The sequence below is a fragment of the Gasterosteus aculeatus genome, chromosome 5, assembly GCF_964276395.1.
Source record: "Gasterosteus aculeatus chromosome 5, fGasAcu3.hap1.1, whole genome shotgun sequence".
NCBI lineage: Eukaryota > Metazoa > Chordata > Actinopteri > Perciformes > Gasterosteidae > Gasterosteus > Gasterosteus aculeatus.
In genome coordinates, this window is record NC_135692.1 from 10455571 (window position 1) to 10467826 (window position 12256).

Here is a 12256-nt window from a genome sequence, read left to right on the forward strand (position 1 = left end):
CCATGTGCTTTTTATTTTTGACTAATCTGTCAAGATTATATGTGATAAAATATACTTTAAAAAAATGTAGGCAACATAAACGTCATATGCATGAAAGGCTGTTACATTTATGGATAGGTTTTTAACTAAACGAGAAAGCAGTTTCTTGTTCTTCTGGGTTTGCATCCTTATGGTTGAAATGCACTTATTGAAAGTCGCTTTGAATAAAAGCATTAGCTAAATGACATTCAATGTAAAAAAAATACATTTAAATTGAAATATTGGACAATTTGCTGTCAATAAGCCTTGAAATGTTGTCGAGTAGGAGTGCAAATTGGCATCATAAAAATACTAAAAAGTACTGCGACAGAGTGGCTTACTTGGTAGTGAGTAAAATAAATCCACTACAGCAGACAATTTATAAATTCAACATAACAGTGAAAGATTTATTTAATTAAAGATGTTATGTAAAACAACCAAATATGAATATACATGTATATTTAAATATATCTCTATGTGTATATATATGGCGGTGAGCGTAACCCCTTTGGTCAGCGCCCCCTCCCGGTCGGGTCGGTACCGCCGGGAGGAGGAGCTGCGACGGGCTGCTTTATAAAAGCGCCTCGATCCCAGAAATCAAAACACTCCCTGAAGACAGACAGCTGCGGTCTCCAGTGAAGAGCAGCCGAGCGCGCCGCCAAACATCCCCGTTACGCCGCAGCTGAGCGAGCAGAGCCGCCCGGTGCTGTTTTTGTTTTGTCGACCGGGTTTCTCTCGATTCAAAAAAGAAAAAAAAAAAAAGGCTACGCAGCTGGATCCAACACCCGCAAACGCACCCGCGCAGCGAAGAGGCCGAGCAAGGAAGCAAACGTCGCCATCGGTGTTTTTATTATTTTTTCTTTAACGATGCCGTTTTCCGTTAACGGCATCCTCTGCACGCTCGCGCTGCTGGTCCTGTGGCGCGCGGAGGAGCTCGCGGAGGCGTGCAGCTGCGCTCCGGTTCACCCGCAGCAGGCGTTCTGCAACGCCGACGTGGGTGAGTGACGTCACTGAACTGGACTGCTGCTGCTGCTGCTGCTGTTGTTGTTGTTTACCTGGCCCCTGTTGCGCAGACACCGAGGCCTGACGGCGCGCGTTGCATCCGGATCGACCACTACACGCGCACAGCACATATCGTTGTCATATTTTGTCATGCCGTGGTAACAGCAGTACATTTCTAAAATACCAAAGTAGCCAAAATGTGAAGCACAGGAATACAACAAAAAAGACACAAACGCGTGCTCGTTTTGAAGTAAACTCCCTCATAAAATGCATCTTAACATCCGTTAAGGGAGTTAAACGCGCACCTGTTAACGTGTTATTTATTATATGAGCTGGTCTATTCCCTCTTATTTAATTGTCATATTTCAGTGCTGCGCTCTCGACCCCTCAGGAAGATGGAATATCGTGTCTCATTAGTTGTGTGCGCTTCACCGTCACCGTGCGCGATGCCTCAAAGTCCGGAGGGGAAGAGCGAGTTCACCTCTCAGCTGCTCCGGAACCAGGCGGCGACAACGTGGCACAAGAGACTGAGACAAGGAGGGAAAGAGCAGGGAGGAGGACCCGGGATGGAGAATGTGAAGAGATCTCTTTTTTATTTTTAGGCGGGGGGGATGGGGGTCTAACCACACCGCAAGCTCTCCTCTTATTATCACTTTTTTTTAAATTTCCATTCCGGCCTCGTTTCTTCCTGTGAGGAGTGGTGCTGGGAGGAATTACAGGAATGCTGCTGGGGTTTTCCAAACTTTGCTTCGCGCGCGCACACACACACACACGCACGCACGCACGCACGCACGCATGCACGCACGCACGCACGCACGCACGCACGCACGCACACACAAGCTTCAGGTGACATCTGGCTGTCAGTTCAGGGTGAGTTTTAGGTCCAAAATATGAATTGCATCCTCGAGAATGAGAAACCCAACGACTTTTTCCTCTTTCCTCTCTCGACTCCTCATTCACGCACAACTGTGTGAGCTGCGACGACTCGGAGGTGGTGCGTCCGTGTATTTGTGTCCCGTGTGCTCATGTTGTCTTTTTAAAGGGTGGATGAGTCACTACAGCTTTGGTCTACTGGCCAAGGAAGTGCGCTAAAGGCACAATAGTCGATGTCGTTGTGCGTCAACGGTTTTGGGGTGGAGCTGATGAGTACAGCGGGTTTTGTGGTTAACCACAACGTGCACAAAGACAACAACGAGGGGACTTTGTCAACAGTTATGTGGTCTAAGGATTTTGGTATTTGTTTTGGTGAATACGGCATCGTCACACACCTACTACATTGTGTGTGTGTGTGTGTGTGTGTGTGTGTGTGTGTGTGTGTGTGTGTCATCTTCTGTTTTTCATGCTAATTGATGCTCTGGGTTAAGACCACAAGCCATTGAATCTCACACACACACACACGTGCAGAGACAAGCATCCTCTTTTCATATAAATCTGTTCTCACAAAGCAGAAGTCCCCCTTGAAATGTCTTTCAGAGTTGCAGCAATTGGACAACGTGTATCTGAAATAGTGCAGATCTTTGTGAACCAAAGCAAAATTTGTTTAGCGGTGAAGAGAAAGTTAAACCTAATTGTGCATTTTGAAGGGTAAACTTGCCTGAAAAAGTACGCTGCACTATAATGGACATTTCAGCTCATCGTTTAACTGCTCTAAATCAGCAGCGTTTGAAGGAGGAGGACTGCGGGTTCATGTTGGACTGCATTCATCAACCAAACGTGAGAATTTACTGCGACTATGCTACTACGGACAAACCACATTGGGAATGATTTGGTGGTCGAGTATTAAAAAAAGAGAAATGGATAGTCATGTGGTGGACTGAATGGGGAGGAGGGGGGGGGCACTTAGGATGTGGTGTGTGTTTCCAGCAGGGTTTTGCATGGAAAACATTGCGTAGTGTTGCTGATACGCACTTACATCTCTTTAAACGCTGTAGACTGAACAGGGGAGCGGTAAAATGATGGGTCAGCTGGTGGTTTATGGAGTGTGTGGTTAATCCAGTGCGGGGGGGTTGACTGCTGGGGATAAGATGACTTCAGGATCAATCTAAGGTGCAGCTCAGGCCGGTGGTCATGCTGTTTCAGCATCACGCTGTGTAGACTGCACAGGAGGATACGCTGTGTGTGTGTGTGAGGTGGGGGGGGGATTAGGGTACCGAGAAGTAAACATGTCTGCAACCCCAAGACTGGCAGATTATCTCCCATAACAGCAATCCATCGTGAACAACAGGGTACTTTTCCCCCTTCGGTGTCCCGCTGCTCATTCTTTGCTCATTAGTTTGCTGCTTCGAATGAGGTCGGGAAATGAGAACGGAAAAACTGAGAGGAATGCAGGAGAGAGTGCCAGCCAGGTACTGGTGTGTGTGTGTGTGTGTGTGTGTGTGTGTGTGTGTGTGTGTGTGTTTATGTGTGGACTCTGGCTGCTGCCGCATATTTGCATGAACATCCGGGTAGAAGCTTAAGAAGAAGTTTGCTTGTGAAGAGCGAGGAAAAGTAATCTGGCTCCATTGTGTTGGTGAATTGCAGAATCAAAGACGACCTGTTCTGTTTTTTTTTTTTTTTAGTAACGTCTAAATCCGACATCCACATCGTTCATAAGTTACTTACAGCCTTTGTTAGATAAACCTGGGTTAAGAGCTTTAAACACAACCTTGACTTCTTATCATCTCATAAGGCTGATGATACGAACAGCTGCCCTTTTGAAGGTAAAGGTGCCTCTGTCCACCACTTAAGCTCGACTGATAATAGTTTTCAAAAGGCGCAGTGGAGTCAGCGATACGCTCTTCGGATTTAATGGAAAATGTTCTGTAGTGGGGTTTTTTAGTGGAGCCAATCCTACTTCGCTTCCATGGAGACCACCTCCGCCCTCATTGTGCATTATTACACCCGCACGCCAGGGTGTGGATGGATTGTTGTTCTAATTCCTCGCTGGATGCTCCCACCCAACACAAATACCAAACGTTTGCCTCTTCTAGCTTCCCAGCTTCTCTTTGTTTCATGTCATTGTAGAAATAATGCTTCTCCGTTGTTTAGTGGACAAAAATAAACACCCCCTTTCCACTCCGGAAAGATATGATAGGTGTTTCCATCTTTGGATATTTTATATAACAAACTAATACGAGTTGTTGTCATAGTTACATGTGAAGAAAAGCATTGCACACAAGGAGCAGAAGAACCGAGAGACTTTGTTAAATCTCCATATTTGTGTGGGCTCCAAGTCATAAACTCGACCCAAGGGTGAAAGAGCAGCAAGAGTCAAATGTGTGTGTGTGTGTGTGTGTTTATCTATGTGTACTTGTCTTCTGTTCCTTTTTATTTTTGTCTCAATTGCTCATTTCTTTCACTCTGAATAAATGCCCTAAAGCGTGCAGCTTAATGTAGTCCGTTCGACCATTAAAACACACACATGGTGAGAAGCATGCTGCTCTCTCTCTCTCTCTCTCTCTCTCGCCCTCTCTGTCTCTGCATGTTGGCTTTTTAAGGTGTACTCCTATTTGTTCATTCTGCTCCTTGGCCAGTTTCCTGCCGCGGGCCACGTCAGTTTATGTGTCTGGCCCTCATGCAGTTTTGGACCTAATGGGAGCCCTAGTTTGGGTTTTGCAGTGAAATTTTTAAGGCAAATAGACTAAATGTCTCCTGAATTGTTCTCCAATTTGAAAATATGCTGCTTTTCTCTCTTTGACCATAGTGATTTTCTTTGTCGGTCGGTCCAAATAAGATTACATTTGAAGACGTTACTTTGAGACCTATTATCAATCTTTTATAGACCGAAAATAAACATATACTTGCGTCTCTTTTTGACCGTAATAAAGAGGAATCTGTTACTCCGCTAAATGTAATACAAAACAGTCCACAGGGTGTTTTTATTTTTCCCATGTTTCATTTTGATGTTTGACATTTGATAAACCTACACATAACAATGAGCTAATCTCATTGGGGCTCCAGCCATTTCACTCGAGCCGACCACAAGATAACAACACCTCGTTCACGGCAGCAGACCCTCTGCATCCTTTCACTGGATCGTCTTTCTTTTTTGATCATGCAACAAAGTGAAGTCTTACGCCACGTCCCGCTGTTTCCCCAACAGTGATTCGAGCGAAGGTGGTCGGAGAGCGAGAGGTGAATTCTGGGAATGATGTCTACGGGAACCCGATCAAGAGGATCCAGTACGAGATCAAACAGATCAAGGTAAGACCGCACCGATTGACTTGGAGGATCCGCCGGATGCCTTCTTGTATTTTGATGCTCAGACTGCGGCGACTTCTGACCTTTTTGACTCGCCCTCGCTGTGGTTTTCATCCAGATGTTCAAGGGGCCCACCCGGGACATCGAGGCGGTCTTCACCGCGCCCATGTCTGCCGTCTGTGGCGTCACCCTGGACGTTGACGGCAAGAAGGAGTACTTGATCTCAGGTGTGTGTGTGTGTGTGGTGCTTCTGAGCTTTTGCGTCTGCTTGGTAACGGGAGAGATTTCTTTAATACAGACGAAACAGAAATGTTAAAACGACATGTTGTGCAACTTTGTGTCTCAGTTGCAGAAAAGCAAACAGGAAACAGACACATAATCAGATATCAACCTCCAGGTGTAAACAGTCGGGCAGACAAACGTGAGATTGGATGAAGGCTAAACAGTCCATTTTGTGTGTAGGAGGAGTGACTGTTTATGTTATTATGGGTAATGACTTGGCGCTGACTAAACCCCGTGGAGACAGGGAGTCACCTTGTCTGCCGTGCTGCGGCTTAATCTCCTGCGAGCTGCAAGCAAGTACGTCATTCACATCTAGATGCTCAAGGTGATGACCGAAATGAAAATAAAATATTCCACTTTACAAGATAAAAAGCTAAAGAGAACTTCCTCTTGTTGGCTGGATGTGTTGTAACTTGGACATCGTGAGGCATTTTGCACCTGGAAAAAAAACAACATTTCCCCTTTAGGAGTTCATAGGTTGGTACATTTTAGACCTATATTTTGAAGCAAAATGTGTCAACTAAAGAGCTCTGAGCATGCTGGTACGTTCATTTTGTTTCACTTGGACCAAACCAGGCGAGAGGTCCTCCCCTGTCGTTCTGCTGAGCTAAGCTAACTTGCTGCTAGCTGTAGTTTTGGACTTAAAAAACAGATATCAGAGTGGTATCAACCCTCCAATCCCGCTCTCCACCAGAGCCCAAATCTTTAACTAGCTGGTATGGTGACTGAAAGCAGCACAATAGAGACACCTAATGATGTCATGCATGCTCTGGTTTCCCCATCGCAGACAGAGGTGCACCCGCAAACACGGCCCTTATTACAGAGCTGCTGCTGAGGCCAGCGTTTAAGCGCACTCTCAAGTGGGACTGTTAACTTTCTGCAGACCGGGGCTTCTTTTAAGAACCAATCTTCCCTCCTCCAGCGGGAAGAGTTGACAGCTGGAAGCGCTGCAGTGAAACGCGAGTCTCTCTCTCGTCCGCGAAGACGCGCTGTAATGACTCCGGCGTGTTGAGAGTCGCTCTGAGGACGAGATAACCTCCGCACATCTGCAAATCGGGTTGAAATATCTTCTTGTTTTGACCCGTGCCGGTCTGGCGTGAAACATCGGCACGTCACACAGAGCGCTCCGTGTCGATGGCTTGCAGACTCAATCCTGATATGCAACAGTTCATATCAGTTTTAGCTGTGAACATGTTGCCTGAGCCTCAGAGGTTTTGTCCTTGACTAATAAACTCTGTATTACAGGCAAGGCCGAGGCCGACGGGAGCATGCACGTGACCCTGTGTGATTACATCATGCTCTGGGACTCCTTGAGCAACACCCAGAAGAAGGGCCTGAGCCAGCGCTACGAGATGGGCTGCGAATGCAAGGTAAGATCCAAGGGATCACTCTCAGCAAGAGAGTGAGTACGCCTGTTTCTTAAAACGGGTTTATGAGACAAAGTTATCTTCTGACAAAATGGAAAAAGGGTGTTTTATAGGATAATTCCCACTGAAGCCCATTTTCTTAACTTACGATACTTAAGATTTCAGGCCTTTTTTGTCAGAAACACAACCGTACCTCTTGCTCCTCCCTCTTGTTTCAGTTCTCATTTGAATAAATGTAAACATGCCAAAGGGGCCCATTGTCTTATCCAGCATCAGTAACTCAAAGGGACTACTAGTCACCCGAAACACACAGCGGTTTAAGCTCACGGCGTGGAAATGTTGTCCCGCGTGTCTCTGCAGATTGTGCGCTGTCCCACTTTGCCCTGCGAGATCTCGGCTCCCGAGGAGTGCCTGTGGACGGACCTGATGATCGAGAAGCAGGTGCACGGGCGCCAAGCCAACCACTACGCCTGCGTCAAGCGGTCGGACGGCTCCTGCTCCTGGTACCGCGGAATCGCGTCGCCCAAGAAGGAGTTCCTGGACACCGACAACCCTTAGTCACGCGGCCGCCCTGCCTGCCCACTGCGCAGCCCGGCCCGGGGGAAACAAATGTAAACGATTCCATTGAAATTATAGATAGCAACATCGTGCAAAGTGCTTTTTTATTTTAAGAAAATAAAAGGTAATGTGAGTGAAGTTACCTGCCGGTCTGGAAACAACCTTCAGCCTCTCTTCGTATTAGTCCGTCAGCTTGCTCAGCTTTACTTGAAGGGGCTCGGAGGTTGTTCTCAGACGCGGCCTGCCTGTAGACACGGCATCATGAGACATAGACTGGTCGAGTGATGATGTCACTTCCTCCTGAGGCTGGCGTCAGGAGGAGATCAAATTCTCGGGGAGACGGAGCACTTCCTGCCCCGCGAAGCGCTTTAACCGCTCCGCTCTCCAACTCCACCAATCAATCCCCGATCGGCTGACGATCATTCGTTACCCATCGTGTTCCTACTTTTATTACCTCATTCTCCATTTTATTCCAAAGCCAAATTCCAAGTTGCCTTTTTTTCAAATGATTGTCTCGCTCTCTGAATATCAGTTTACCGGTCTGTCTTCTTCTCTGCTGGGAACTGTTTGGCCCAACACATAATAATTAACTGTTTTCTGTAAAAAACAACATGAGTCATCTCGCACGGCTTATCTCTTCTCTGGTTTCTTTGGATGAAAATCTTTTCTCGCTGTGATGTCTTTTTTTATTTTTTTTACTGAAGCCTGTGACGGTCACAGGCCCCACTGGACCAGTCTATGTGGCGTGAAGACGAGCGCTCTAAATTCAAACCTGCTCACGAGGTCAAAGGCGTCCTCGCCGACCCCGCAGTCCGATCAGAAATATCCCAAATCCAACCTTCCTCATCATTGTCATCCCCACTATGTAGCTGTACAGTACCCATGCATATACTTTTGTTGTTACTTGATGATTATCTTTTGCTGCATTAGAACTAGATTTGCACTTTTTGAGGATGAGTTCCAGTAAAGAAAGGAGCCTGAACACTCTGATGTGACAGTTGTAGTTCGCCGAGACCGACAGATTTAGCCTACTTTGTGCTTTTGGTGACTCATATTCTCAGACTTATTCTTGCTATCTTTGTCATAACAGATAGAATAGTACCTGCAATGGAAGAAAAACAAAATAAAGTGGCGTGTGAGAAGTTTAGATATAAGGAATCTTTTTACAGATGTTACGTGTGAAAGAGAAACAAAAAAGAGCTTTGTTGGATGTTATTTCAGTGTCTTTGTATTATCTGTTGATTGTAAATGCCAACAGCAGCTTCAGGATTGGCCAGTATATTCTCGCAGACGATTCATTTCATGAGTAACAAGGTCTTTTACATGCTTAATATTAGCTTTGACTGCTCCTTCAAGTTATTAATTAAAGCTTTATCGCCATCATAGAAAGTAAGCTAAAAAAACTTACCCAATCCAAGTTTACAGTGCTGTTTTATACACCTCAAGCTACATTTACAAAAAATATATATATGATGGAGTATTAGAGGCATAATTTAAAAGTAAACTTTTCATTTTCCATTTTATTTTATGCAGTGTTATCATTATACCTGTAATAATTGGTTTGTTTTTGCTGTCTCTGTCTACAATGTCTTTAGCTGTAGTGTCGAGCTGAGAAGGTCCTCTTGCGCTGGAGTAACGCGAGAGTGAGAGAGATTACACCTTTTTGGAAAGGTGTAGAGAAATGAGAAACGGTTACCTTGTGTGAATAGAAGACTGTGCATGTGTTTGATGCTTTGTGTAAGTCCGGGCGAAGGACAAAAATATTCAGTATTATCAAATAAAAACCACACGTTTTAAAAAGAACTGCCTGTGTGAGTCTTTATTGGGTGTTTGCTGATGTTGTCTTGGTCAAGTGATGCCGGATGGATTCCCAAAGCGTCAATGAAAAGAAAAGAAAAAAACGTAAGTCTTTAGCATCAGATAAGACTGATTGAATTATGAAATCAGTTACTTAGAAAAATGGTGTGGTGAACTCAACTGCTACCAGTTGAGCAACACCTGAACTGGAAATGTTGGTAAATTGTTGCTGTAACCTCTGGATTGCAGTTCCGCTTACCTAAGACCAAGACGAAAGACTGGGAGGGACAAAAAAATGATGTACCCATACCCATGTAAGATGTCAGGAAGGAAGGTGAAAATCACTAAAGTTCATCTTGAAATGTCTGAACCAAATTGTATTGCCTCCATCCGTAGAACCAGTGGATCACTTTCTAAAAGTCTACCCATGGAATTCTAAGATGAACCTCCAAAGATTTTAATGTTGGTATTTAAATTTATTTAAAGCAGTCAAACTTGGCCTTTATTTAATTTCCCAATGCGGTTTGTGAGAGACGTATTTTGGAGTGAAGAGCTTGTGCTTGGAAAAGGGCATTGAAATAGTCAAAAAGATGTGGTAATTGACTCCACAAGGAAAGTATTTGAGAAATGTGCAGTCAGAGCCCAGACCGGGCGTTTTTGTCATCTGTGTTCATTCTCTCCTCAAGAATGGCAAACAGGGTTTTAATAATCATCCAGTATTAGACGGATTTCACTTCTCCCCAAACGCAGATGTCCGTGTGCCAGAGGGAAGGCGTGAGTTGAAATATATGTATATTATAAAGTGGACTGGTGCGGGTTGTTTACATGACTGTCACTTCCCTTAAGTCGACACTGTACCTTCCCCTTATTGTTTGAAACACTGTTGAGTAACTCTGCAAAAATGCATATTGCTTTTTAATCATTGTTTTATCTGATGTATTGTGAGTATTATGCATCTTGGCCGTGGTGGCTTAAAGATACTTGTAGGCCACTTGAGATGTACATTTCCTGTTACCTATTTTACCACATTTAGGATAGGTGAGGGAGAATGATCATTTTTGGTATTCAGATATTAATTTAACTGATGAAATCAAATAATCTATGCATGAATTAGGTTTGCAAAAGCTGCAGTTACCTGATAAAAAACAATAATTTTACACAAACATTATTGCTTGCACTTGTGATGCCACCCGGTGGCCACCAGAGGACCCAACAGCCTCTTCATGCTCCACTAAGGAGCTCAACAAGTCAATGTTACTTCTACCACTGTGATTTATGTAGCTCTGTTTCAGAACACGGCCTTTCTTTTCATTGAAGCTCAAATACAGAAGAGTATAATGAATAAATAATTAAAAAAATTTAAATAAATACAAAAGTCTATAAATATTAGGTCTAAAAGTGTCATGAAAAAAGCTACTAGAAGGGCATAAATTAGAGCCAGCTGTTTTGTTTGTTCTTTTTTTCCACAGGAAATTAGCTTTGAGCTATCAAGAACAATAGCATCTATCGAATGGTAATGTTTATATATGAATCAAATGTATATACAACACATATCCAAGGAAACAGCAAACAAAAAACAGCCCCAGTGAGCCTTTGAGCAATGAGGTGAGTGGTACTCTGTTCTTCACATGGGCAGGAAAGATGGAGATTACACTACTTCTTCTCCTCTTACATGCTGGTCTTTTTCTTTGTGGTTGTCATGGCAACGCATTTAAGTAATGAGAGCTGTTCTGAGAGAGAAGATTGGGCATGGTGGTGCTACGTTTCGTTTTCTATTCCTCCATCAGTAGACTCCTCTCGTAAGCAAGCATGTTGAAGCGAGGAAGGTTTTGAATCCTGTGATGAGGTTTTGACATCCTGACAGACAGTAAGACGTAAGACACCACTTCTATTTTCTTCCCTTTCATTATGTAAATTGTATACACACTGACAAAATCAAAGTTGGTGTATGTTCGTAATGAATTCCAATAATAAATAAATAAAAAAGTCAAGAGTCTTGAATCTTGCAAAGTCACACCATGCTGTCAAAGTTGAACAGAGAAGAAATTCAGGATGAGTGTGAGGTCAACAGAAAGAGGTCAGCTCTACAGAGAAGGGGAGAGAAATTAGATAATCAAAGACTCAAATAGATTTAATGAGTGGCAGAAATAAATGTGATGCAGACAGATTGTGCAGCTATGGAGAAAATAGATGTGTTCTGCACGTCAAAAGTGAAGAATCAAACTTAAACAGCAGCCTTGAAGGTTGATGATATAACTCAAAACCAACTGATTCTAATGGCAAAAATGAATAACTAGAGCTGATATATATCACATATTAATATATAAAGGTGAATATAAAGGGGCAGTGTAAATGCTGGCTGGAAACCCTTTCATTCTGTATTTGTGTTTCTACTGCCAATACTGTTACCTAAATAATAAACGTAAGTATATGAATAATGCTGCTTTTTCTCACACCACAATGAAAGTAATCATTAGGTTGCGATGCGTAGACCTCGGTAGCACTTTTCTCTTATATACTGTTACTTCTGCCATACTTTATGCTACCACGTTCATTTGGCAGAAAAAGAGACATACAGATAAATAGATAGATGGTCGGTCATTTTATTGCAACTAATCTGTCCATAAAATAAAAGTTGTTGTAAATCCCACAACTTGCATTTCATAAAATAGACATAGAAATAAAAGAATGTATGCATCATACAAAAGTGAAAGTACCTTTTTGTATAAATAGGAAAGACGTATTTTCACACTATCATTCATTTAAATAAAAAGTAATATTACATCTTCCTTAGGTGAAATGCAAGATACGGCATGTGAATGCGTCTGAGTGTGTCTGCTCGCCTCTGACCAGTGTGTGAGTCAGGCTGTTTGACAGCGGGAAAGTGCACGGATGTACATTTGTCACCTCTCCCAAGAATACATTGACAACTGCGTGTTTGTGTGTGTGTGTGTGTGTGTGTGTGTCTCTATTTAAACACTGTGTACATGTGTCTTTTTCAATGAGGAGTGTCGGCGACATTATCACATGTGTTAGGGGGAGAGAGGTCAAGT

At 43.6% G+C, this 12256-nt stretch overlaps 1 protein-coding gene across 1 annotated transcript; it reads left to right on the top strand.

The window, feature by feature from the left end:
* Window positions 1-151: 151 nt before the first annotated feature.
* timp2a (TIMP metallopeptidase inhibitor 2a) lies at window positions 152-9206 on the top strand. Its single transcript, XM_040177028.2, has 5 exons — window positions 152-1015; window positions 5102-5202; window positions 5318-5426; window positions 6727-6851; window positions 7209-9206. The coding sequence occupies exons 1-5, from the start codon at window positions 886-888 to the stop codon at window positions 7404-7406; spliced, it is 663 nt and encodes a 220-aa protein (XP_040032962.1). The 5' UTR covers window positions 152-885; the 3' UTR covers window positions 7407-9206.
* The last annotated feature ends 3050 nt before the right edge of the window (window positions 9207-12256 follow it).